The 25,962-nt window shown below is 42.4% G+C and overlaps 1 protein-coding gene across 3 annotated transcripts in view; it reads right to left on the bottom strand.

Annotated features, from left to right (window-relative positions):
• Nucleotides 1-25,823, bottom strand: part of LOC102939302 (palmitoleoyl-protein carboxylesterase notum2) — a 33,305-nt gene extending 7,482 nt beyond the window's left edge. For 2 of the 3 annotated variants that reach the window (XM_027826797.3, XM_043524529.1), the window contains exons 1-2: nucleotides 597-25,823; nucleotides 68-423 (exon numbers count right to left, since the gene is read on the bottom strand). In XM_027826797.3, the coding sequence (XP_027682598.2) occupies nucleotides 68-381 (314 nt within the window). In that variant the 5' untranslated portion in view covers nucleotides 382-423; nucleotides 597-25,823. Of the gene's footprint in view, nucleotides 1-67 lie in introns of all 3 variants that reach the window. The other variant, XM_043524528.1, reaches the window with a different exon arrangement.
• Between the last annotated feature and the right edge of the window lie 139 nt (nucleotides 25,824-25,962).

Genomic DNA, 25,962 nt, shown 5'->3' with positions numbered 1-25,962 from the left:
CAAATCAGACTATTTTTTCCTGTTACACTGTTTGTGAAAAGCAGGAGAGTTCTGATGTGATCATTACCCAGCTGTTGTCCCATCATTGCAGGTGACCAGGGGGTTCTTCAGAAAGAAAAGTTTCATGTCCTTGGGTGCCTTCTGAGCATGCCAAGAAGCAAGTGAGGTGTTTCTGAGCTGTGGTGCCAAGGCATCTTCCACAGGAGGAAGAACTCCCACAGAGACATCTTCCTCACCAGCAGTGTGCTCCAGTTCCCCACTGGGGTTAGGGCCCTTTCGATTCTGGGCAGGAGTCTTCATGTGAGCTTTGGAATTACGTTTGCTTTGAGACACCGCTTCCCCCAGGAGCAACAAAGTCACCAGTGCCCCTAGGATCTTCATAGTGACTGCCTCCTCCTGACTGAACAGGCAAAGAATAAATCCCTGGTATAATAAAAGGGCAACATGACAATCTGAAGAAGGCGAAGTTTAAGAAAGACAGTGTCAGGAAGAATTAAGCCAGCAAGGAATGGACCTAGCCATATTCACAGGCATAGGCATAGGCATGTTACTACACTATAGAGATGACACCCCAAAGCTGAAATAGCATCACATACCTTAAAGAATAGCTGGTCAATTGCTGATCTTCAACTGAAGCATTCTAACAAGTGCAATATCATAGGCAAGGTACGTCCCTGATGGCCAAAGAATGAAGATCTTGGGTTGGAAGCCCAGGAGGAGTGCTCAGATCACAGCTCCCAAGTGAACTTTATATTGTCCTCATATGGAACATATTTCTTCCCTCTTTTTCCTTTTTTCTTTTCTTTTCTTTGAACTACCGCCAAGGTTGAGCAGATGACAGGGGCTGGAGAAATGAAACTACACCCCGTGCTGAATAAGTTGCAAGACTTCCTTGCAAGCACTTTGATCTTGAAAGTTACATACTTAAAATTTCTATAATTTTATCCCCGTTTTGCTTGCTGCTTTTCAGAGGGTGGGGGAGGGTATGATCTGATGATATAAGCTTTGGCAATTCACCTCTGTGGGATGATTTTTAATTGTTTCATGCATAAGAAATGCTAGGGGTTACATTTGTACTTGGTAAGAGCTTTCAATTCACTGTCTCATCAAACAACCTCAGCACCAGCTTTTCAACTTTTTCAGTGAATACTGTATCTTTCCCCTAGTTCATGTTTTTGTCAGATTTATAGAGTATCAGCACGGAAATCATAAAATAGTGCTCTTAAATATATTAGAGCTAGTTGAATTATTCATTATGAATAAATGATCTGATGAAGTTATTCCCCTTTTTCAAATGAATCAGTCATGAACCAATTCAGATTTCGGCAAATGTATTTGTTATTAGTTTGGATGAACAACTTGGAACGAATGGATTACTTGAGTACTGATCACCTTCAATATTTGCTAGTCATTTGTTAATTGGGCTGTATGATTGGTCACCTCTGTGACATGGTATTGCTTCAGCTCCCTGATTGGATGATTGAAAGTTTTAAAACAGAATAATGAATTACAAATAACAAAAAATGATGGATAATTTTGTATGCGAGTAAATACAGATATTTGCACGAGGAACAGCCAACCCCCCAAAAATTTGTATGAAAAAACCCTATTAACAAATAATTAATAAAGGACAGGAACACGGTCGAACAGCCATTCATAATTTGAATGAAGATTTTCTAACACAGGTTCTACTGAATTCAGTAGAGATACACCAGTGTAGAATCAAGCCATTTGGTCACAGACCTAAGAGAAAAAGAATGTCAGAACATACCCTAACCTCTGTTTTATTTCATTTTGTAAAATACAGTCTATGTTCCTTAATCAGGTGGAAGATCATCAAGACAGAAAAGAGTGTTCAGTGTCACAGACCCAACTGGCTATAAAAATCTACATCATAAGTTAAACTTCTAGTCCAGTGTAAATATTTCTTCCTCCCTTCCATTTAGCGAATTGGAAAAAGAAAAGAAAACTCTGTGCTCTTACCCTTAGCTGAGATGGAAAAACTTATCCCCCATGGAGCACACAGGAAATAACCATCACTGACTGGAGAGGAGATGAACATTGTGAAAGAAAACACAGCCTATTTGAAACTAGCAGACATATTTTTCAGATAGTTATAGAGTGACTCATTGGTCCCTAAAGGGAATTATGAGTGCAGCTTGCTCCCCTCACCCATCCATGAAATGCAACGCAGGCCATCCGCATCCATCAAAGGGACTTGCTGGTCCAGTGCTGAGATGCTTAGCTGGAGTGATCACATCATCAATTTCTCTAGGTTGCTTTTCCCTAAGGATCCTCTCTCGGGGGGGGGGGGAGGGGGGGGAGGAGGGGGGGGAAGGGATGTGTCAGATGCCATATGGAGATAGCTGGGGTGAAATAGTTCATGAAATTCGACTATCTCCAGAGATGAGGGTTTTCATCTGCCCGCCCTGCAGTTCGGGTGAGCATAGAGCCAGCCAATAGACAGCACCATGGGGAGCTTCAAGTGCATTTTTAAAACAGCTCTTTTGGTTTCAGGGAAGCCACCCTCTTACTTAAGTGATGTGACCTGGCAATTGGTCACCAAAAAATCTAATGATCCAAGAAGAGACTAAAAGGCTTCAGTGTCTAGAAAGGGGCAAATGTGCCTATTTCATCTACATCTCACCACCAAAGTCCAGCCCAGGTTTGTACCAACCGGGAGGACATTTCTACCTGATGGTTGTTTTGTGGCCTCAGAGAAATGAGTTGTGCTGGGGAAGGGTCAGTACAGGTCTTCTGAACAGGTGTCAACATTACAAAATCCTCCACCGCAACTGGCGCAGTTTGGCTGCCGTGCTGACATCCTCAGCAGAGAAGCTAAGGACTCAATAGGTGTGATTACTTCACTACTCACAGGAGTGGTCCCCACAAGGGAAGTCTGAACACAAGGCGCCACAAATCCCCTTCGCGTAGCATCACTGAGGAGCTGAAGCAATCTCCCCACTCACCTTGTTCCATAAACTTTATCCCCTTACCTTCAAGCATAGCTATAGTGCCTCCTCTCCAAGGAGAGGTGTCTCTCTCATAGACAACTTCTGTTGAGTTCTGATGATCAGATTGATGCCTGGACAGAATAGCTTACTTGGCTTCATGCCTGGACATCTCAAAATATGGCCCTTCATTCTCCTAATATGCTAATAAGTCAATGGAACAAGCGCTCCGTCCATGGGTGCAGGTTTCTCTCCTAGCACAGCAGCCACTTTCCTGAGACTCACTAAGGTTCATAAGGGGAAGTTAAGGGCTGAACCCAATAGCAACAGGATGTGACCTGGGCTGCCCTGTAGATTTACAGCAAGGCTGGTTCTCAGAAATGAAAGGGTGCAGGAGATCCACAGACCCAAACCTGCCCGGCTGTATTTGCAATAGATGTACTTACGAAATGGCCTCCACCTACTGCTCCATTGTCCTCAATTCTGCTGGTTTTATAGTTTCTCATATACAGTATTTCCTTCCTGATCATAACACAAGCAGCATCACTGCATTCTGCATACTAAAACCCAGGGCATGGTACGCTACATATGCTGCAGCTGCACTTTATTAACATTACGGAACAAGGGACAAAGAGAGGTGAGAAGCCACCCTAGATCTTCTGGTTTTGTTTTATGGCTGCCAGCATGACATTTTTACAACTCTGGTGGCAGAATGCGAACCTAGGCCTTCTAACCAGTCACCTCAGCCAAAGGCAGGTGTCGTTTCTCTTTTGTAGAAGAAATCACCATGGTTCATTTTCTTTGCATCAGCTTAAGTGTCATTTTAAAAACAAAGTAAAACGGTCTCAACAGAAAAGCTGATTTGGATGAGAGAGGAAGCTATGGAACATATGCAAGGGGTTAGGCATGATGTCGTGCACAGATAATGAGGGAGAAAAAGATCAATCCTTAATGCTAGTCATGAGTTTTCATGTCTGTTTCACATGTCTCTTTGTGCCCATGCACTGATACCTGCAAAATGTATTGTTGATGGGATGGGCACTCTCAGCATGTGCTGTGTTTTTCATTTGTTAACACAATGGGGCCATGATGCTGATTGGGGCATCTGGACAAATAATAGCAATAATAAAGAATTAAAACATTTGTCAAGTGCGCTCCTAATTCAGTATCCCCCAGAGCCTGTGCATCCCAGGATCTCCTGGCTGCAGAACTCACCTCCAGGCTGGCTGCAGAATTGCTTGGTGAGTTTGTACCCTAACATGCTGTAATGATGTTGCCTTTGGTGGGACACTTCTGAGAGTACCAATTCAGGACAAATTGCTGAGAGCAGGGCAGTTACAGCCCAAGACTGGGGTTCCTTTGCACACCAAGGCAAACCAAACCAGCCAGAGAGAGAGGACTTTGGTTTTACCCCACTGGCTAACCATAAGTCACACAAGCAATTCCCTTAGACACCCCAGTTTCCAGTATCATCACCAGTGCCACTCATTATGGGGGCGAATGGTTATGAAAACCAATATCTCAGTAAAAGAAAAACAGTTCTCCCAATCCAAAGGACCAAGCCCCAGACCCAGGTCAATATACAAGTCAGATCTTACCCACAAATCACACTGTTGCCAATCCTTTAGCATCTAAAATCTAAAGGTTTATTCATAAAAGGAAAAAGATATAGATGAGAGCTAGAATTGGTTAAATGGAATTGATTACATACAGTAATGGCAAAGTTCTTGGTTCAGGCTTGTAGCAGTGTTGGAATAAACTGCAGGTTCAAATCAAGTCTCTGGAGTACATCCACAGCTGGGATGGGTCATTCAGTCCTTTGTTCACGGCTTCAGTTTGTAGCCAAGTTCCTCCAGAGGCAAGAAACAGGATTGAAGACAAGATGGAGGAGATGCAGCAGCCTGTTAGCCTCTTGCCCATGGAAGGACACCTTTTGTTCTTACTGTGGAAAATCACAGTAGCAAGATGAAGGCTGGAGTCACATGGACAAGTCACACGTCCATGCACGACACAGTTTGCAGGCCGACGCCATTGTTTACATGTTAGTTTGAACGTTCCCAGGAAAGCTCAGATGTGGATTGGCGTCTCCCAAAGTCCATTGTCAGTTAAGTGTTTCTTGATTGGGCACTTACTGAGAATAGTCCCTTCTCAAGAAGCTGACCAAATGCTTCACTGAGGCTACTTAGACTCAAAACACATTGATATACAAGTACATAGCCAATATTCATAACGTCAACTATAAAAATGACAGACCCATACAGAGAGCATAATCATAATCAGCAAAGCATAACCTTTCCATAGACACCTTACACGACAACCTCTGTACAATATTTGCCGCAAATATATAACAGTGGTTGCAACAATGATCTATACAGTCACAAGTTATGTCAGTAATGTCACACATGCATTTGGCTCACTAAATTTGGGATGAAAGGCCATCTAAACGCTGCCACTCCAGATAACCCGAAAGCTCCCAGTCAGCAAAAGAAACAGACTGAAAAGCGAAGGCCCTCCCCTGGGGCACCATGGCAGCTGGCCTATGAAGCTTCCATGAGCTTCACAAGCTCTGCAGCTGTGGTGGAGACTTCTTGCTCCATCCCAGCAGTGCTGGGAATTACATGGCTGCCTATGTTTTCCGCTTTTCTGGCACAGTCACAGACTCCACTGGGCACGGGGATATTGTGAGCAGCCTGATGTCTGTGGGGGAATGACATTCAGTCGGCTTGGGGAGGCTTTTAAAGAGAGGCGTGACCTGACTTAGTTGCTTTCATCCTGGGAAACAGCCTTGTCCTTGTCAGCCAAGGAGAAGCAGACAGCAGCAAGTGGCCCCCCGAGGCTAAAGATTTACCTGCTCCCAAACCCAGCAGTAAATGGAGAAGGAGAGAGGGCCTGCCTAGGTCCACTGACAAATGGGTCCCCCTGTCAACAACAGCCCGCCTTGCAACCAGGCGTTGAGGAAGGGGAAAGGTACACATTCACATTTCTATTGATCAAACCAGCCCAGTTCTGTGCGTATTGGAGCTAACTTTGGCCCAAGTGCTGCAATAACTCCTGTGAGCTTGCTGCAGGCACTCACCTGCACAGCGTGGGATGCCACTGAGCCCTTGTGCTGGGTATGGCTCCAAGTGCTGTTGATGTCTTTGGAGATCCCTGCCTTTGAATTTTATTAAGCTCTTCACCCTAGGCAGGAATGTTTGGAGAGGAGGTTTTTCAACAGCCAGGATGTATTACTCCAGGCACTCTCTGCTCTAATGTGCTGTCAAATATTAACGTCTATAACATCCCAAATACAAATGGATTTCAAAATATCAAAGTGTTTCAAAGATTGTCTCCTTAAATAGAGAACTCACACTAAAATCACAGCATTAGACAAAGAGAAAGACATGTTCACAAAAGGATCCAAATAAAGACTGACCAATAAAAAGGTCTCCTCACAATAAAGGTGGTTAGTCTAATTCATTATTTTCCCATGAGCCATCAAATGAAAGGTCATATACAGTAGCTCTTACGTAGTCCTTACTCAGACAATCCTCAATGGAAATAATCGAATAATCAAAATGGTTAGCTCTTATATAGAGCTTTCTATCCCTAGATTGTGAAGCGCTTTACAAAGGAGTTCAGTATCATTAGCTCCATTTTACAGATGGGGAAACTGAGGTACGGGGAGAAATGACTTGCCCAAGGTCACCTAGCAATCTAGGGACAGAGCTAGGAATAGATTCCCTGTCTCCTGAATCCCCAGTCTAGTACTCTCTCTCTCTCTTCTCTCCCCCACTAAGCCTGGAGAAACAACTCAGCATGAAATCCACTCCTGCACAGAGGGCCTGCATTGGTCCTATGAACCACATAAACCCTTCAAATGTAAATCAATGTCATGTCATATCCATCAGTATAATATTTGAACAGGTTCTGGGGAGTTTTCCATTGGAGGGGACCTTGTTTGTCTCCCACGCAGACTCCTCTATAGATGGCTGTGTCCTGACAATGGTGCACTCTGATCCACAGCCCCTCATCCTTTAGCAGAGGCTCAGGGCCACACGGGAGATGATCACATCTGAACAAATCATTTCTTGAAGCACACTCACCCAAACCCTTTTTCACACTCTCATTCCTTTTGTGGGTGGCTTTTCTGCACCTGTCTTTATCTGTGATCTGTTTATTCAGGACTGTTATCTGTGACCCGCAAGGGAGGCATACTTTTTGAGTTAGGAGCTGGCTTTGCATTTGTTAATGCCTGCCATGCATCAGTTTCCTCTTACAGGCAGTTCTTATTGGCACGCTGACACATTCCGCATAATGAGTGACTGATGCTCTGTGAACATAGTTCTTTGTGGAGCTGACTGGATCTTAATCTTCTTTGCATTAAAGCACTGCATACTACGTTCACCTAGCCCCTACCTGATTTTGCTACTACATAATACAGACTAGGTCGGGTGACCGTTTTTCACTTTGATGTAGTGGTCTGTATGCATTTATTAGGTTCCTGGCGGCATAAATCTGGCCCCTTTCACTTCTAAGTAGATCTGGTGAGGTTGAAATATACAATAAAATGTCATCCTCATAATAGACATTTTCCCTGTTTACTCGTCGTTATTTGCACTTGCTTCTGCAGCACAGGGAGGGAAATGGCTGGTTTAATTTAACAACAAAAACATCTGTGGGCACCTGTTTCCTTGCTGATGGCAGCAGTACAGTGTTGAGCAAAGGCTCAGGAGTTAAGTGATGGTGCTAAACCATCAGGGGAACCAAACTTTGGGCTCACTTTACCCCTTGATGTGCACACCCCACTCTAATTGACTGTGCTGACTTGCCCCACCATTTTAGCAATGTTTTCGGACCTTATTCAGCCAGACCGACCAGTGGTGCCTTCTTCAGGAGCGTTGCCTTTAGTGGGAATTTTGCGTGAGTACAGGCCGGAGGATTGGATCTTTAGTTTGTATTGTAGATTTTGTCAACAGACTGTCCGAAATTAAAGTAAACATTTCTTCATGTGATAGAGAGAGAAATGAAGCCCCAAATGCTTAGTCATATCAATGGACTCCTTAGTACTATCACTCAATAGCTAATCAAGTCAGCCAACCCCTCTGCATTCAGCCTGGGATTTTCAGAGCAGCCTAAGGTCCAGATTGCGACCCAGCTAGCGTGATGCCAAAGAAGTGTAGGGGAACGCTTTACCGGCAACACAGGTAGCTCATAGGAGAGGAAGCAGACACCACAAAGTTGCTATATCCCCCCTCATGCAAGTGAGTGAGAGAGGCTAGAACTTAGAGGGGAAAGGCCAGAGCATTAGCTCCACCACACCCCCAGCCAGGCCAGCATCCTGGTTCCAGTGTCCACCACGGAACATATGCCACACACAGCTGAGTTTACTCCCTCCACGGGCAGTGCAACAACCTGCTCCCTTGTTCAGGGCTTGTGCCAAAGCTAAGGTTCGGCCAAAGGGAATGAGGCCCATCTGCACTGAATTTCCATAGAAGTTAGGTGCTTAATTCCCTTAAGCTCCTTTTGGAAATCCCACTTGAAATCATTATTAAAAACGATTATGACATGTATTTATTTATTGGTATTGCAGTAGTGTGCAGAGATCCCCAGACAATTTGGGCCCCTGTTGTGCTAGGCTCTGTACACCGTAGCAAGAGAAAAGCATGGCTTAACGCATAAATTGTATGAGACACTTCTGTATGTTTTCTAGATCAATCAGCTCTCCTGCCTCTACTTAGGTCAGTGATTGGATAGAAAAATAAAATGTTTAATTCCTCTACGATGCGATGTTTGAAGTGCTGCCAACTACAAACTTCACACGAGAAACTGCTCTCGGATGCTGTATATTGTGTTCTGTTTAGGCACTAGAAATCAACCCATTCACCTCATTTCTAGGTTTCATCTCCTCAAACCTGAAGATATTAGTAGGCTAATCAATCCGTTTTCTTCTGTCTTTGTATTGTCTACATGCAAAATTCCTATTTGTCTTCCTAAAACTACTGATCTGTTGTTCAGCAGATACTTAACATATCTAAGGAATGAATAAACGGCTGTAAATCCCTCATCCCATTTCCCAAATGCATCCAGCACCCCTTGTTCACAAATGTTCGTACAATACCTGAAATAAAGTCACATCATCGTTTCAGTATTTAGTGTAACTGAGTGGTTTATCTTTGAGCTGTACAAATTTGGAGAATAAAACAATGACCACACTCCCTACCAAGTGCATAAAACATTAAAGAAAATGGTTCTATGTTCACCGAAATGAAGACGGGACTAATTATAATCACACTAACCATAAAAAGGTTTTGGTTAAAGTCTCGTACATATATTTGGGCAATCCAACAATGCAAACTCTTTGTCCCTCTTGATAGAACCTGTCTAAAACATGCAATCAAACAACACAGCCACTGTAAGGTTTCATTAATAGTTATACATCTCTGGATTGTCGTTTGTCAAGTTATTTGAATGATTTACTAGTCCCTGAGCGTCGCTGGAGGAGCCTTTTGTTCTGTTCCATCTAGTCTGTTAAAAATGTCACGCATTTGGACAAGGTCATTCAGTGCTCGGTCCTTTGCTCACGAGGGAATTCTTCACCCTTGGGGGATTATAAGTGGCTATTTTAAAATCCAAGGCACAATTTTATTGACTTAGCTGGACTTTTACTTAGGTCTTGTTTGCTCTGAGTCTTGTTTCTGCGTGTGTTTGCTGCACTGAAGCAACCCAGAGGGTGCTCGCATTAAGGATGCTCAACAAAATGAAGGGAAGGCTTGACATTCAGGTGAACATTGAAACAGCACTCTCAGAATTGCTTGAAGCTGCACGGCAGTGAGTAGCGAGCTGCCGCATCTAACAGGAGCGCTCGTCTGCCACGCGCTTTGTTCTGCTGAACATATTGCAATGTGAAACTCAAAGGCCCAGACCCTCAACTGCACCAGAGCAACCCCAGCACAGTCTAAGGGGGAGGGTGAGAAAGGAGCATGAACAGGAAAGGCAACTTCTAACCTTTGCTCTTCCCTGAAGCTGGGGCTTGCTGGGTTCATCATGGCTGCTCTAAATTACAGCTGGCTGCAACTGCATGTAAGGGGCCATTCTATAGCCATGGTGCATCAAAGCAGCACAGAGAGTCTGGAGCAAGTTAGGATCTGGCCCCACAAATCAGCCCAAGTTCACCCAAGATTCACTTGGCAGGTTGTTGAACCTTAGTCAGCCTTTCACCAAAACCTGGGCTGAGCTTTAAGTCTGTAATGAAATCTGAAACCAGGCCAGTTCTCTGCTTGTGACCAGGCTAGATCTAGATTGAATGACTCCAGGAGAAATCTGCACTGGGGACCTCTATCAGTGTCAGTGTGATTGATGGTGTGACTACACCAGGCCCAATTCTGCCCTGACTAGCATCCCATTCAAACCCATTGGTTCAAACAGGATCACATGGGGTATAACTCTGGGCACAAAGTGGCCTTTTTATTATGTGCTGGACTGCTGTCCATATAGGCAGTTACACTGTGGTAAAGTCAAAGGGAACCATGCACTTGGATCAAAGTTTAGTGAAATAGTACTGTCAGTTATAATCTGTCATTGATTGCCCATGGCTCTGTGTATAGTGGCATGTAATCTGTCATAGATTGCCTGTGTTTCTCTATAGATTCACATGTAATTCATCATCAGCTGCATGTGATCTAGTCATATGTAATATGTCACTGATTGCCCAGGGCTCTGTGTACATTCACATGCAATCTGTTGTAGATTGCACATGGAGTCCAACACTTCTTACATAGTCATCTTTAAGAATATACTTTAGTTGAAATAAAAATCATATTATGCAGCTGTGGTAGAGATATACAGCATTACTTAAGAGGCACACAAACATCCAAATGATTAGTATACATCCTCTCATCCTTTTATATGTGAAAAAACCAATTGCTGCAATCATACCTGCACTCGTAATTCATTCTATTCAGTAAAAGTCTTTAAAGTGGTTATAGAAAGAATAAAAGAACACAACCCAATATAATATCATTACAGCTGTACATGTCCATCAACATAATCACGTTTGTTTCCCTCAGAAGCTACAGAGCACCTTCTACAGTAAAGCAAGTGATTCTTGAAGCCAAAGAAAGCAAAGTTAACAGGAATTCCATACAAAACTGCGCTCAGCATGTGCCTGGCAAAGTAAAAAAGAAACAGAACACATCAATGTTCCTTAGGACAACTAAGATCAAACAGCTGGAAAGCAGAGACAGTGCTAAACATTTCTGCAATGCCAAAGTCTTTGCATTTTAACCAGAGGTGAGCATGAGCTGCAAAATTTGGATCCAGGTCCAAAATTCTCCAAAAGATTAAAGGGATTTGGATCCAGGGTGTTGTCCAGCTCATCTCTATCTTTAACAGTTACCAAAAGAAAACCAGCCAACACGTGCCAATCACTTCACTGAAGGCCATTAATAGAGATACGTTCTGGCACATTAACTACATTAACACATTTTCAATTCAGATTGTTTGAATGATAAATTACCGTATACTGCATATAAGTCTGAAACTGTGAATAAGATCTTAAATGTCAGGTAATTCATGAGTCAATGAGAGTTTTCTCTGAGTAAACACTGAGCAAGATCTTCAGGATTTGGCATAATACATTATTAATAATAATAATTGCCAATCATAGCAAATTTCACCAGATTGCTAGTAGGTTTGTGATGTAAATAAATGTTCAGTAGAAACTGGGATGAAATGGCCACATTCATGATTTAATCCCTGGTCTCCAGAGGTGAAAATCTAATGCATTAAGCTTTCCTCCCTTGGTGGCTTTAATGCTACCTTTCCCATACACCAGACATAGCTCATTGATGCAATTTGTCTTTTTAATTTTTCTGGTGTGCAAAGGCAAAATTTTTTCAAAAGTGAAACAAGTTTTAGCAATAAACCAGGAGGACAAATGGTGTAAAGTGGGTGTGGCCAATTTAATTCATTATATAAAATGTTTCTACACTCACATACCCGACTGAATAATGATATTTACTAAGAAAAAGAAAAAGAAAGAAAGAAATGGCGCTTATGTCACAACGCCTCTTAAGAACGTAGAAATGGCATCAAATGCATTATTGACAATAAAAGGGAAAATGTACAGAGGAAAAATTGATTAGTAGATTTCCTTGTCACTAACTGAGCGATATATAAGCTGTGACAAAACACTCACAATTCTCATCTCTTTTATTCCAGTGACAAACAGATATTGCAAAGGAAGAATGAGGCATTGATGGAAAGATATACTGATGGGTCGAAAAGGCCTATCACCTTTACAAGATTTTCCAAGAGCACTAACTTAAGAGTACACACTTTTATCCTACTATTTTCATAAGCCTTCTATTCATGTAAGACATGAGCTTCACCCTGATGGTTGCTTAAGCTGTTAGATAGCATGCAGATTGAAAATCTTTCACCTGCTCTGTCTGAAATTCTTCCATGGATTATATAACAATTCACATGGCTGCTCAAGGTTACTCATAAAACCTTGTTGACAAGACAAAATCTTGTTGTGAGTTGCAATCTAAAAGCTTCAATAAATATTATGGTTCATGTAGCATCTGCAGGAGAGCAACATATGTTCTGAATTCTGATGAATTAGTAGCTTGTGCACTGTGTTTTTTGTATTTATGACAAGTGATAAGCAAATACAACCGGTGTGCCTGTGAATTAATTTAGCAGGCTTTTTTATTCTTCAAGTTTCAGTTCCCCAACAAAAAAGAATTGCTTTTTGATGCATTATCCCTTTGTGCTTGTTATGTTATCAGATTCTCACATTATTTATAAACAAAATTATTTTTGTCACTTAGTTTTGAAAGATAAAATAAGGTCTCCCTGTGTAGCAAATATCTCATAGAATCTGGTTCTCATATAAACAGAGCAGAAGGAAGTGACAACATGACAGTAATCGTATTGTAAACATTACTTTCAGATCCCACAAAAGCCTGCAAGTCACCTTTCAATATCCTGCCAAGGAGAGAGTACAGTAGTAGGGGGATATTAGTGACGCGAGTGTGTGTTGGGGGAGATTTAGCCTCATTCATTATTAGTCATTCCTTTAGTTCATTTGCACACTTTGGGCCAGGGCTGTGACTTGGCTATTCAGGATGCATAAGTGAGCAGCATTCTCTCATCTCTACTGTGGTCATTGTAGGTCCTGCAGTTCTCCGTTGGCTGTATGAGAAAATGTGAGTAGTCTCAAAAGCTGTAAGGTTTGAACACTGTTATCGTGCAATTGGGCTATGGTGCACCAAGTGGGGGAAACACACAGGGAGGGGTCAGGTCTTGCCTCCAGAGTGTCAGAGGCCTAGGGCAGGGGTTGGAGAGCGAGCCCACCCTGCACTCACCCTTCAGCGGCTTCTGTCCCACACGGCTGGGCCAGCTCCCCATTCTGGCCTGCTGACACTGGTCACAGAGTGCAGACCTGGCTCTCCCACAACCTTGTCCCACCCCCTTCCTAGCCCTGGCTCCACCAGATCACTTTCCTGGAGTTGGGCTGTATTGGCCAAAAAGTGGTTGGGGCATGGCTCCACAACCTATGAGCATTACCACAGCTAGTGCAGAAGACTAGGAGTCAGGGCTCCTGAGCTCTGTTTCCAGCTATGTCACTAACTTACTGTGTGACCTTGGGCGAGGCATTTAGGCCCTGATTCAGCAAAGGGCTTATACACAGCTCTTTGACTCACTTAACCCATCTGTAAAATAAGGCGAATAATTCCCCTTCCTTCATGGGGATGTTGGGAGACACAATTAACCTTGGTAATACAGCATTCTGAGATCCTCAGAACGAAGGGACTAGAGGGGTTTGATGTATTAGTACTAGGAGACTGTCTCAACAACGCTGTGGAGGCACCAGTTGCAGCTCTAGGTTTAAAGCTGAACTGTGTTTTGCATTTAATCCATTTGAGCATAAGGTTATAGCAATATGGTAATTATCTATTTCTGTTCCCATTCCCCCACCCAAAAAAGGAAACTGGTGCCGTTAACATCATAAACCCACCCACAATATTATGAATTAATGCAGCATAGGCCACAGATAACATTTAAAAGACCATGAGATCACATGCTTTTTCTTGCCTCTCAAGTTGGAGCTTTGCTTTGATGATGTAAACAAATAGAAAAGCACTTCTTAAGTGCTCTAACAGTGCACAGTATCTGTAGAAGTGATTTTAGTGTCATGATCAGACTCTTAGCTCCTAAGGACCCAGTTCTGCAAGGCACTTAAGCACATGCCTAACTTTACACATGTAAACACTCAAATTGACTTTAATGTGGCTTCTCACAAGCTCAAAGGTAGGCACATGCTTCGTGCCTTGCTGAACTGGACCCTACATGAGCCTTCCATAAGGAGTCCTATTATCCCAAGCTTCTCCACCTGCTCAGGTGCAGTGAGCAGAAGAGCTTAATTCCATAACTGCTGGCTCTAGGGCAGGAGCTCTGCATGATGTCATAGTCCCCTTGAGCTCACATTTATAAATAAGGACTGCAGTGTGACATGAGGAGACAGATTCAGTGTCTGGTCTTTGACACCTTCACTGACACTTTAATAACAGAATGTGACCTTTGCTAACCATATGTTAGGGTTGTCCACTATGGATAAACAAGAGCCTGGTGCCGAATACCAAGCAATCTGTGACACCTTCAGCATGAGGGAATTTGCAGTGGTATCATGAAAAAGAAAACTACCATTGTGTCTTCAGCATTCAGGCATTGATCTTAGGAAAGCATCTAGCTTTATTTTCCTCTCTCCGGAGCTGTGTGCAGTCTTTGAGACTATTCGTTTTTCATCATGGAAGAGAAGAATTGACACATCATTAAGATGAGAGAGACATGGTAGGAATTCAATGGAGCCTAGAGTTTTTAAAAATCCAAAGATTTTTAGAAGGATTTTAAAGTGATCAACAGAAGCACAAGGGGCAACATTGTGAAAAAAAATGCAATATTCTTAAAGAGGAACGAATATTACATGGTCAACTTAAAATGTCCATTAGTTTAATATTTATTTAGTATCAGATTCTGATACCCTTATTCACTTTAAATAGCACCTTACTCCACAAATAGTCAATGGAGCGACTTGCAGAGTAAGGCACTACTTAGTACAACTAAGGGGATCTCAGTCTAGCACTCATTCTTTTAAATTCTGATTTTTTTTCAAAGCACAGTGATAATAAATGTGTTTGCATTTAACCGATTTAGCAAAGTCTAAATCCAGTAGACTCAACCAAGTTAGTATAAAAGAGGAATGTGTAGTGGAGCAGCAAGGTCATTGTTGAAGCATCACGTGTGAACTATGTGGACAAATTCGAGAAAGTCCAGAGAAGAGCAACAAAAACTATGAAAGGTCTAGAAAACATGAAGGAAGATTGAACAGATTGGGTTTGTTTAGTCTGGAGCGGAGAAGACTGAGTGGGGGACATGATAACAGTTTTCAAGTACATAAAAGGTTGTTATGAGGAGGGAAAAAATTATTCTCATTAACCTCTGAGGATAGGACAAGGAGCAATGGGCTTAAATTGCAGTAAGGGCAGTTTAGGTTGGACATTAGGAAAAACTTTCCAAGTCTCAGGGAGGTTAAGCACTGGAATAAATTGCCCAGGGAGGTTGTGGAATCTCCATCACTGGAGATTTTTAAGAGCAGGTTAGACAAACACCTGTCAGGGATGGTCTAGATAATACTTAGACCTGCCATGAGTACAGGGCACTAGACTAGATGACTTTTTGAGGTCCCTTCCAGTCCTACAATTCTATGATTCACACTGAGAACACACTAGGAATAAATTCATCTCCTTGCCTCCAAGCTGAGCAGTGGCTGGTAGGTGGCTTGCCAGTGGCATTGTGAAGAGCACAAATGCATTTAAAGTGCTAGAAACTGTGTTTATAGTCTGTGGTGTGGAAAAGGTGTTTTAAACAGCTGAAAAACACCAGTGCTTGTGGCTTGCACTTGCTTTCATTCATACGTGGGATGTGTGCCCGACTCCACCGTCAATCCAACAAATCCATATATTTAACTGTTTGTTAAATGAACACCAGTCACACGTCTCTTTGGAACTGATCTCTATTTTTGGCTCCTCCATTTTAGGCATTGTTGCTTACATGAACTGAAAACGCCTGAGGAATTCACATAGGTTAAATGCCATAGCTCTGAACCTAGAGGCAAAAAATGGTTAGCAGACATTTCAAGCTCTCAGTGGCTGCCTTGCAAGGAGTTTGCGGTATAAGTAGCGGTTACATGCTCCCTGCATGCTGGAGAGATCAGGGAGTCATGTCCGGTGCCTCTGATGGCATGGTGCAGCTCCAAGTGACTTGCATAAGCCCATAAAGCAACCTGTAGCAGAATCAGGATTAAAACTCGGGGCTTTCTAGGTTCCAGTCTGAAGCTCATACTATGTCTCCTAGACCAACCCATCATATAGGGAAGTGAGTCCAATTGTACATGCACTGCCCTCCACAGCTCCTCCTCCTAGTATTGCAGAAGATGCTATGTCCTAGCCTCCATCCCATGGCTCCTTGTCCCACCAGGGAGGTATTATCAGGGAGCAGTGCCTACACTCAGGAGAACAATGGGGCTGCGATCACTGTTCCCTCTAAGCTGTGCGCGTGCACACAGATCCTAAACCCCGCGCACACGGCAAAACACTGTGTGTACAACAATTTGCACAGAAGAAATTTTTTGTGCACACAGCCTGTCAAAAATTAGAGGGAACATTGGCTGCGATTATGGCTGGCCATAGTGGGAGGATATAAGGAAGGGAAAAAACTCTGTGCTCTCCTCGTCTCTCTCTCTCTCTCACTCACACACACACACACACACACACACACACACACACACACACACACACACAAACACACACACACACTCTTTGTCTCTCTCTCTCATATTCAGGAAAAGTGTTTACTAGGAGATTATTTTTCTCCACTCCTTTGTGCACACTGACAAGAAGTTCCAATGTATAAATGTCAGACAAACTGGAGACCCTTACTCATCCTAATTGGCCAAGTCACAAACACTAGCTCAGTGGTTTGAGCATTGGCCTGCTAAACCCAGGGTTGTGAGTTCAATCCTTGAATGGGCCATTTAGGGATCTGGGGCAAAAACTGGGGATTGGTCCTGCTTCAAGCAGGGGGTTGGACTAGATGACCTCCTGAGGTCCCTTCCAACCCTAACACTCTATGATTATATGAAACAGAACAGTAAATAAGTAATGAACTACATGGGTCAAATTCTCCTTACATTCTACCCTGACATATCTCACAGGAAGCTAATGGGAGTTTTGCCCATAGTCAGTGTAGAATCTGGTCCTGTAGCAGATGATTTTCTAAATACTTTGAGAAAATACAAATACATACACAAACCATAAGGCCTAGGCTTAGTACTGTTAAAACCAATGGTAAGACTCTGACTGATTGAGTTACTATGGTGTTAGGCATGGGATAAATAAATTAGATACATCTAGATAAGACTAGCAGAAGAACAAAAGAAAGGTCACAAGAAATATAAATTAGAATGAGAGCAAGATATTCCCTAGGTGAAGCCATATAATTGTTGCCACCAACAGTGCAATAGTATTTTAAATTACAGCGATGGGAGTTTTCATCAGAGAGACCTACTAGACAAGATTTCTTTCAAGATATATGTTGGGCACGTTTTGGCCAATTTTGTGCTCAATAAGTTCGAAGGTCATTAACAGAGTGAGACGCTCATTTTCTCTGTATCATAAAAAAAAGTTCGGAGTAGTTTTAATTCCTGTTTGTTAACTCTTACAGGTTCTGAGTGCTCTTTAGTGACCCACAAAAATTGCACCCATTTATAGAGTGTAATAAACTGAAAATAGGAGGCTAGTCTGCAGACAAAAGGCTATTGCAAAAGGCAGAGCTTTGCTCAGAGCATGAGTACCTACAGCTTTGATCGTATGTGAGCAGTCACCACCGTATTTTAAATATCGCACACGGTAAATTCTACCTCAGCTGGTATAAACTTCAGTTCCACCAAAGTCAAGGGAATGAAGCCAACTTACACCAGCTGAGAATTGGGCCCCTTATGAAATATCATTTTTATCTTAGATGACAAAATCACAGACATCAAGCTAGTATCTCAAATAACCATGTTATCTTCCCAGTCTTGCACATGACAAGACACACTACTGGACCGGGCAGTGTCCTACCGGCCCTGTAGATAAGTCGTTTGGATTTGCTTCTGAGGAGAGACACGGCCCAGAAGCTTTTTAAGTTCTTAAAAATCATCCTTCCCTATTCACAATACCCAGCTCAGAATTGCCTGTTGCCTTCCTCGGCTTGGTCTTCCTCCTGCAGAGTGAACAGCAATGACTGCAGCGAGGGCATATTTTGACAGCTTTGGAGCAGGACACATCAGAATACTTAGGATTCAGAGTAGCAGCTGTGTTAGTCTGTATCTGCAAAAAGAAAAGGAGTACTTGTGGCACCTTAGAGACTAACAAGTTTATTTGAGCATAAGTTTTCGTGAGCTACAGCTCACTTCATCTAGGCTTGAATAAAGATTGGGAGTGGATGGGTCATTACACAAAGTAAAACTATTTCCCCATGTTTATTCCACCCACCCACGCGCCCCGATATTCTTGTCAATGCTGGAAATGGCCCACCTTGATTTTCACTATAAAAGTCCCCCCCCCCCGCTCTCCTGCTAGTAATAGCTCACCTTACCTGATCACTCTCCTTACAGTGTGTATGGTAACACCCATTGTTTCATTTATATACACCCTGTGTATATAAATCTCCCCACTGTATTTTCCACTGAATGCATCCAATGAAGTGAGCTGTAGCTCACGAAAGCTTATGCTCAAATAAATTGGTGAGTCTCTAAGGTGCCACAAGTACTCCTTTTATCAGAATACTTGTTACCACAACAGCAACACTGGGGTCTGTAATTGGCTCCCTCAGCAGTGGTACTAGTTAAGCCCCTGGTTTGTGGCACACCTTTCGAGAGTGGGGGCCAGATATCCGCTCCCACTGAGGATGGTGGAAAGCAGCTAAGGCTGCCAGAAACTGAGCTGGGAGCAGGTAAGGAGAGCAGCAGCTAAGCTACATGAACCCATGCATGCTGTGCAGTCAAGGTTTTGTAAACTATGCCCCTTCTCCCCACTGAAGGATGAGAAACCCTTCCCATTTGAGGGGAGAATGGTGATCAGGCCCTAGATTATTATAAGAGTGTTGAGTTGCCTTGTCCGCATGGAAACCATTTGTATTTTTTAATGCAAGGGTTTGGGATCCCATGGCACGCTTGCATAGGTCCTTATAATTTTATTACAAGAGCCAAAGAGGTGTATATTCTGTGACTCAAGAGACAGTTGAAAGTAGCCACATGTGGCCAGTCAGCCAAGTGACTGCCTAGAAACAATCCCCCTCCATTTTTCAGATGTTTGTGAGGCATCTGCACTAATCCAATCCGTTTTGCTCTGTTAATGAACAAAAGATGAGCCTGACCACAAAGTCCATTTGTGCATAAATGGTATAACAGGACTACACAGCACACAATGAGGGCTTAGAAATTTATTTGCCCTCCGCCTGCCATTGAAGGCTGAGCAGCTAGCATTAGTCAATTTCTGATAATGGCTGAAAAGCATAAACAAGGAGAAAATACCACAGCCTCATGGCATCTGTATAATCATCACAAAATCCAAGCTGAGGCACAGATCAAATTAAATGTTTCTGAGTACCCCTCTACAGGGTTTCCCTTTGCATCATCCCTAACCTTTTGTACAGCCATGTTACAATTCCCCACACAGGTTTTTAATAACAAAAGTCTAAAAATAGGGCATGGTTCTTCTCTCACTTACGCTAGTGAGAACCAGGATCATTCCACTGAAATAAATGGTGCTGTACAAGGTATGAAAACCAGTGTGAAAGAGAGCAGAGTCAGGCCCATAATATTAAATATACTGGTGCAAATGCTCCACTCTAAGACATGGAAGTAACAAATCCTGTTATGGTACATAAAGCAGCAGTTATTCACCTAACACATTACATACACTCTGAGCTATGTTTACTATTCAAACACACTACTAGAGAAATTATTTTACTGTCTGACAACCTAGACATGGATGTGCTTTAATGCACTGTATTAAATTCAATGTAGTATATTGTTTTCAGCCATTCATGACAGCGTATTTGGAGTGAATTCTTCAACTGTTAGTACAGACATGGGCAAAGAAACTGGCTTTGCGCTGAGATTTCCTGTCCTTTGATGTTTCCATCCCTCAGTCAACCCAAATGTGTTAAAAAAAAGCATTTTGTCTCTGACCTGTTTTTGCTGTAAGTGTGCAGCGTGCAATGTCTTCAGAGGCCACCCACATCTCAAGGGCAACCAGAACACCAGGCTGTCTGTATAATTCAGAAGCAAATTCCATGACTGCTTTATAACACAAACATGTTCAGAGAATCTCTGTACAAACCTGTTTCTTTGAGAATATTGGTCTTAGAAAAGAATAATACCTATGAAAGCACTACACCAGGCCTTGTCTAGCTTTAAGTCCTGACGTAATGGCTGGGGGACCGGGAGACTGTCTAACTTGGGGGAGCTATCACTTTTATATTAATAATAAATAATAATAAACTTATCTGTAAATTCCTAACTTTGATTGCGTATTTGCCATTCTTTTCTTGCAGCAATTTCTAAATGTTGCTTAATAACACAAAGGCCTTAATATCCAGTATTTGTAGGCTTTTAGAATAGAGTATTCAATATCGTGATCATTTTTTAAAAGTTGTATTTGTTTCCCACATAAATAAATAGATGCATATGTTGTGATACTATGAGTCTCTTGTTCTGGAATTCTTGAGATATTTACAGGTATGTTTTTGGTTTTACATTTTAACAAATGTACTTTGTAGTCTTATTTTATAGTGAATGATCTATTACAAGAGTGATGAAGTCATGCTTAAAATATCTTATTTTGAACAAATAATCTTTAAAAGCAAGAACATTTTGATCAATGTCATAACTGACAGGGCGTCTTATAGTATAGTAGAATTTTACTTCTTTCACTGAGGACGTTAGCAACCATTTAGTCATGTGGATCCAATCTCACTTTCCAAAATTTTATTTTAATCGGCTCCTAACCCAAACTCTAGATACATCACAATTTTAAAATAGTATTTAATACAACCTTTTACAAGTCTATGGAAAGCTTATTGACAAGTCTCACCCACACCCAACATACCCCATCACATTAACTTGCCTCTTTCCCAAATGGCCAATAGAAAAGATGGGCTTTGCAACACATGATTAAAAAGTCTGAGTTCTATCAACCAAGAGGCTGTGAATTCTGAAGTTGAGGACGCTTTATAACAAATGCCCTGCCAGCTGCCTCCTCTCTTTCCAGGCAAGAGGGCTCCAGTTCAAGGATCTTCACTGATTGTGCCTGCAGCCGTTTCACTTAGGGAGGCAGGCTGTCCCTTAGGGTAACCACATCGCAAACCATGTAAACCTTTACAGGTTAAAGCCAATGCCTCCAACTCCATCTGGAAGCGTACTGACAGCCAATATAAATACAGTGTCCTGGTGATGTGTTCGCTGCTAACACGTCTAGTAGGTGAGTGGCCATGTTCTGCATTAGCATCAGTGACTAGATAGTTTCACCGTGTAGCCCCAGGTACAGCATATTACAATAGCCTAATCTTGAGGTGATAAATTTGTGGATAAGCCCAGCAATGTCAGCACCAGATAAAGAAGGTCACACTCATTTCATCAAGAGCAGATGGGGAAAAAACACTACATTTGCCTTAAGTACAGCCACATCAGAAGACTTCCAACATTTATGACACAATTGCTGAAGTTCAGACCAAGATTTCTGTCACTTGTGCTCTAGCCACTTCCCTTCCTGCTTCACCTCTCACACATCATTAGTAAACTGAAGTGACCTGTGAGGATGAAGCCAGAGGAAAAAGTGTTGTAATGCCATTACTAGTAGCTGAGAGCAAAAGACCATTATGAAATCCTACCATGCTGGTAATAGTGATCAATCAGTTGACCAACGTTCTCTCTCAAAGCTGCCTGGTAGCTCATTTTATTCCATCAATCCTTATAGGGTGAACCATCAAAACAGGATTCTTGCCCCAATAAAACATCTGGGTGGCTGGTAACCCTGCATCTGTGTAAGAATTATTCAGGTTGTGGTGTATGGTGAATCACTGCAAAGACCACTTTACAGAACAATCTTAAATCACTAAAAAAATATAGTTTTTTTTTAATTGAAATCTCCTAGACAACACTTCCATCTAAAATCAACATTCCAAGCTAAAATTATAATCTCTACTCAGGTTTCAGAGTAACAGCCGTGTTAGTCTGTATTCGCAAAAAGAGAAGGAGGACTTGTGGCACCTTAGAGACTAACCAATTTATTTGAGCATGAGCTTTCGTGAGCTACAGCTCACAAGCTAAACACCAGACCCAATGTATGCCTGCCTGCCTCTGAGTAGAGCCAACTACCACACGGCAGCCATGAAAAATGCAGAGATCCAGCAGCCAGTTCCTATTGACTGATGTGATTACCCATCCCTTACAGTCAGGGGTAAAAGGAATTTACCGATACTCCAGAGTCCTGGGCAGGGGCGGGGCCTCGACCGGAAGAGGCGGGGCCTCAACCAGAAGAGGCGTGGCCTTTAAATACCCAGGCCCTTTAAATCAAGATTTAAAGGCCCCAGGGCTCTGGCTGCGGCTGGGAGCCCCTGGGCCTTTAAATCACCCCTGGAGCTACCAGCTGCAGAGGTAGCTGGGAGCCCTGGGGCTCAGGGGCGATTTAAAGGGCCCCGGGATCTGGCCGCTGCTACTGCAGCGGAGCTCCGGGCCCTTTAAATCACTGCTGAGTCCCTAAATCGCTACCCCGGGGCTCCAGCAGCTGGGTCAGGGGGCACTTTAAAGGGCCTGGGGCTCCTGCTGCTGCGGGAAGCTTGGGGAAGCCAGTCCGGTCCGGCATGGCATACTGGCTCTTGCTGGTACGCCAGACCGTCCCGGCTTACTTTCACCTCTGCTTACAGTGAACAGTGGGGCTTTCAGCTGTGAGGATCAAATTGGAGATTACTCTTGCAATGAGCTTGGAAGCTTTAACAAACAACAAAGAACTCTGCACCTATAATGACACATGCCTACAAGTAAAGGATGATACAGCTTGCTGGAGTACTAACAAGAGCCAATAATAATTTAACTCCTTAGCACCAAAACACCTGTTAGAATGATCTATGATAGCAAAAGGCAGATTTAACCATTACATGTACATATACCAGATTGGGAATATCAATTTCATGGACATGCTTACAATGATCATCTAGTAGCCAAAAAGGCAATTTCTACCACTGTTGGGACCCTTCTGTCAGAATGATTTTCCAATGGAAAAATCACTTTCTGCTAAATCAAAAATTTCCACAAATTGCTGGGAAGCCCGGTCTTCCAGGCTCCCCAAAATTAGACTATTAGCCTACAGGATTGATGTTTTTATGATAAATGATGCCTATGCATTTCACAGGTCCTAAAATCCACATGTAAGTGTTCTGCTTTGTGACTTCACAGACATCTTAAATACTAACAGGTTTCGAGGTAATAATGCTGTAATGGGAAAAGGATTATAGTGGATTAAGCTAAATCAGAAAAAAACACTCTTATTCCAGAATAAAAAAGTGTCTACACAGGGCCTTACACCGAAATAATGATTCCACAACAGTTATTTCAGTCAATTTCCAAGTATAGGTAAGCCCTTAGCTAAGAAACTTAAGAAAAACAAGTTGAGGATGTCTGCAACATTTCTGCAGAATGTGTGTGGCATGTACAGGGTACAATATGGAACATGTCAAGAACACCCACTGCCCCACGCTGCTTTACAGATCCAAAAAGTCAGCCAATGAGCAAGTGTTTAAAAAAATCCTCTCCCTACTAACAGATGAGCACAAGGGTAAAAGGGAGGCAGAATGGGCCAGTGGATAGAGAATGGAACCAGGAGATCTAGATTCCATTCCAGGCAAACATTTACATCAAATCAATGCATTAACCAGAGCAGAGAACACCATTAGCTCAATACTAATGTAAGTCATATCTGAGCTAGTCACGGCTTCCTGGGGTTCATCCAGGAAGTCTGTTTGAACAGTTCACTTCCTTTTACTCCCACTCCCCGTGAACTCAGTGATTTAGAGGAGTTAAAGCCAATGGGTCGAGTGGGTCCAGTAGGAGAGTGAAGAGACTAAGGACTGTGGACCAACTAACAGACTGTGGACTGTTGTTTACTTTGTTTAAACAATGTAAATGACTTCAGTGATGTCCACTTCAACTCATTAGAAGTCAATGGAGTTTCTCTAGATCTACACTGGTATAGCTGAGAACAGAATTTATCCCACTGCCTGTCCAATTAGATGGTTTTTTTGTTTCTGTTTATATAAAGAGCCATTGTGACTAGTGATAGGGAGCATACAAAAAGTTTCTATTGAAGATCTACTTTTTTTGACCAAATTTAAGGCGGGGAAAGGGGGCAGGGAAACCATCCTCTTGCAGAAACCTTAAATGCCAAGTTTTAGCTAGGAATGAATTTTTACAGATGACTTATAAGCCCCCTGTAAAAGAGGTTTTATATTGGTAGTGCTAACACCACTTCAATAATAGTGGCATGAGCAGTACCTCTGAGATGCCCTGTTTCTCACCTTCTGATTCCCTCCTTTGCAAAGAAGTCACACAAAAAATGCTACCCCCCACTTGTGAGCCAGTTTTTCAATAATTTCTCCACCACTGTTCGGTTTGTCTGTAAGAAACAGTGCTTGATATGCTACAACTTTTAATCTTGAACAACAAAAGGATTCTATTTCTAATCTGGCAAACAAGCTAAATGCTCTCCATTCAACAGAAAGGATGAAAACTAGCTTAGCAAACAAGAACTATTTTTAGTGGCAGATAAGGTTGGAACAGGACACACTCCCTCCGCCCAAAACCTTAACTTTTTGTTTCCACGATTTAAGAGGAAAGACATTTACATTCCTTTCCACCTTCATACAACACTGTTGATAGAAGTGAAAGCTTATCTCCAACAGACAACCAAAATCAATACGTATCTCAGCTTCAAACTTGCACTTTAACACAAATTTAACAGTGACCTCAAATGATTTTATATCAATAGGTCAGCACACCTAACTGGCATACATTCTGGAAGTGATTTTGCTTAAACGCTGCAGAGGTCACTGTGAAAATTTTGCATTGAAGTGCAAGCGGTTTAGTCTCTGCCATAAGTAGCATTAAATTGGCCTGACTCGTTATTAAACTATAAAATGTTAAAAAGGAATATTTGTGTGTGAAAAAACGGTACCGAATTCCCTTTAAAGTTTTCGTTTTGATTACACCTTCCCTAGAAGGCAGTGACAATGGAAGAATGGGCAAGAGGTGCTTTAGGCAGAAGGAACATTGGACACCACATGGCCCAAGATCTCCTGTACTGTATGAGTAGTTCCCTACTAAACAAGCTGTACCAGTCTCATCTGGAAATTCACATCCGATTCCTACTCTTTGGCTGCTTGAAGCCATTAACTGTCTACATCCCAGGGCTCTAGAAAGAAGTTTTGTAAAATCTGTAATTCTGCTGAATTAACTGGCAGTGATCCCTCCAGTTTAAGATATACCAACAGCATTATTGCATGGAGCGGTCTGTATTTCTCTGTCATCATCAGGCATTGACAGTATGCACTTCTTGTGAAAGATGCAGTCAGAATTTTGTCTAGTTTACTTCAATTGCTCTCATGCTAGGGTGCTTTTAAGAGGTTTGGGGAACCCTATTCCCTTGCTCTGTGAAAGCTGGTATGTCTCTATCCAAGAAGAGATGGGATAGGAAGAGCTAAAACTCATGCAAAGAAACACTGTTGCTAATTGCAGTTAGTATCTGTCTCCTTCTGCTTTAAATCAAGTATATAGGGCCCACTTTTTCTGTACACATTCAGGACAAAGGGAATTTTTGACTAAATAACTTCAGAATTAGGCCCAAGAAGAATACAAAGTTGAAAGCCA

This window comes from Chelonia mydas, chromosome 10 (genome assembly GCF_015237465.2).
Source record: "Chelonia mydas isolate rCheMyd1 chromosome 10, rCheMyd1.pri.v2, whole genome shotgun sequence".
Taxonomy (NCBI): Eukaryota; Metazoa; Chordata; order Testudines; family Cheloniidae; genus Chelonia; species Chelonia mydas.
Note: the sequence above shows the minus strand (reverse complement) of the source record. Positions and strands in the feature narration are given on the sequence as shown.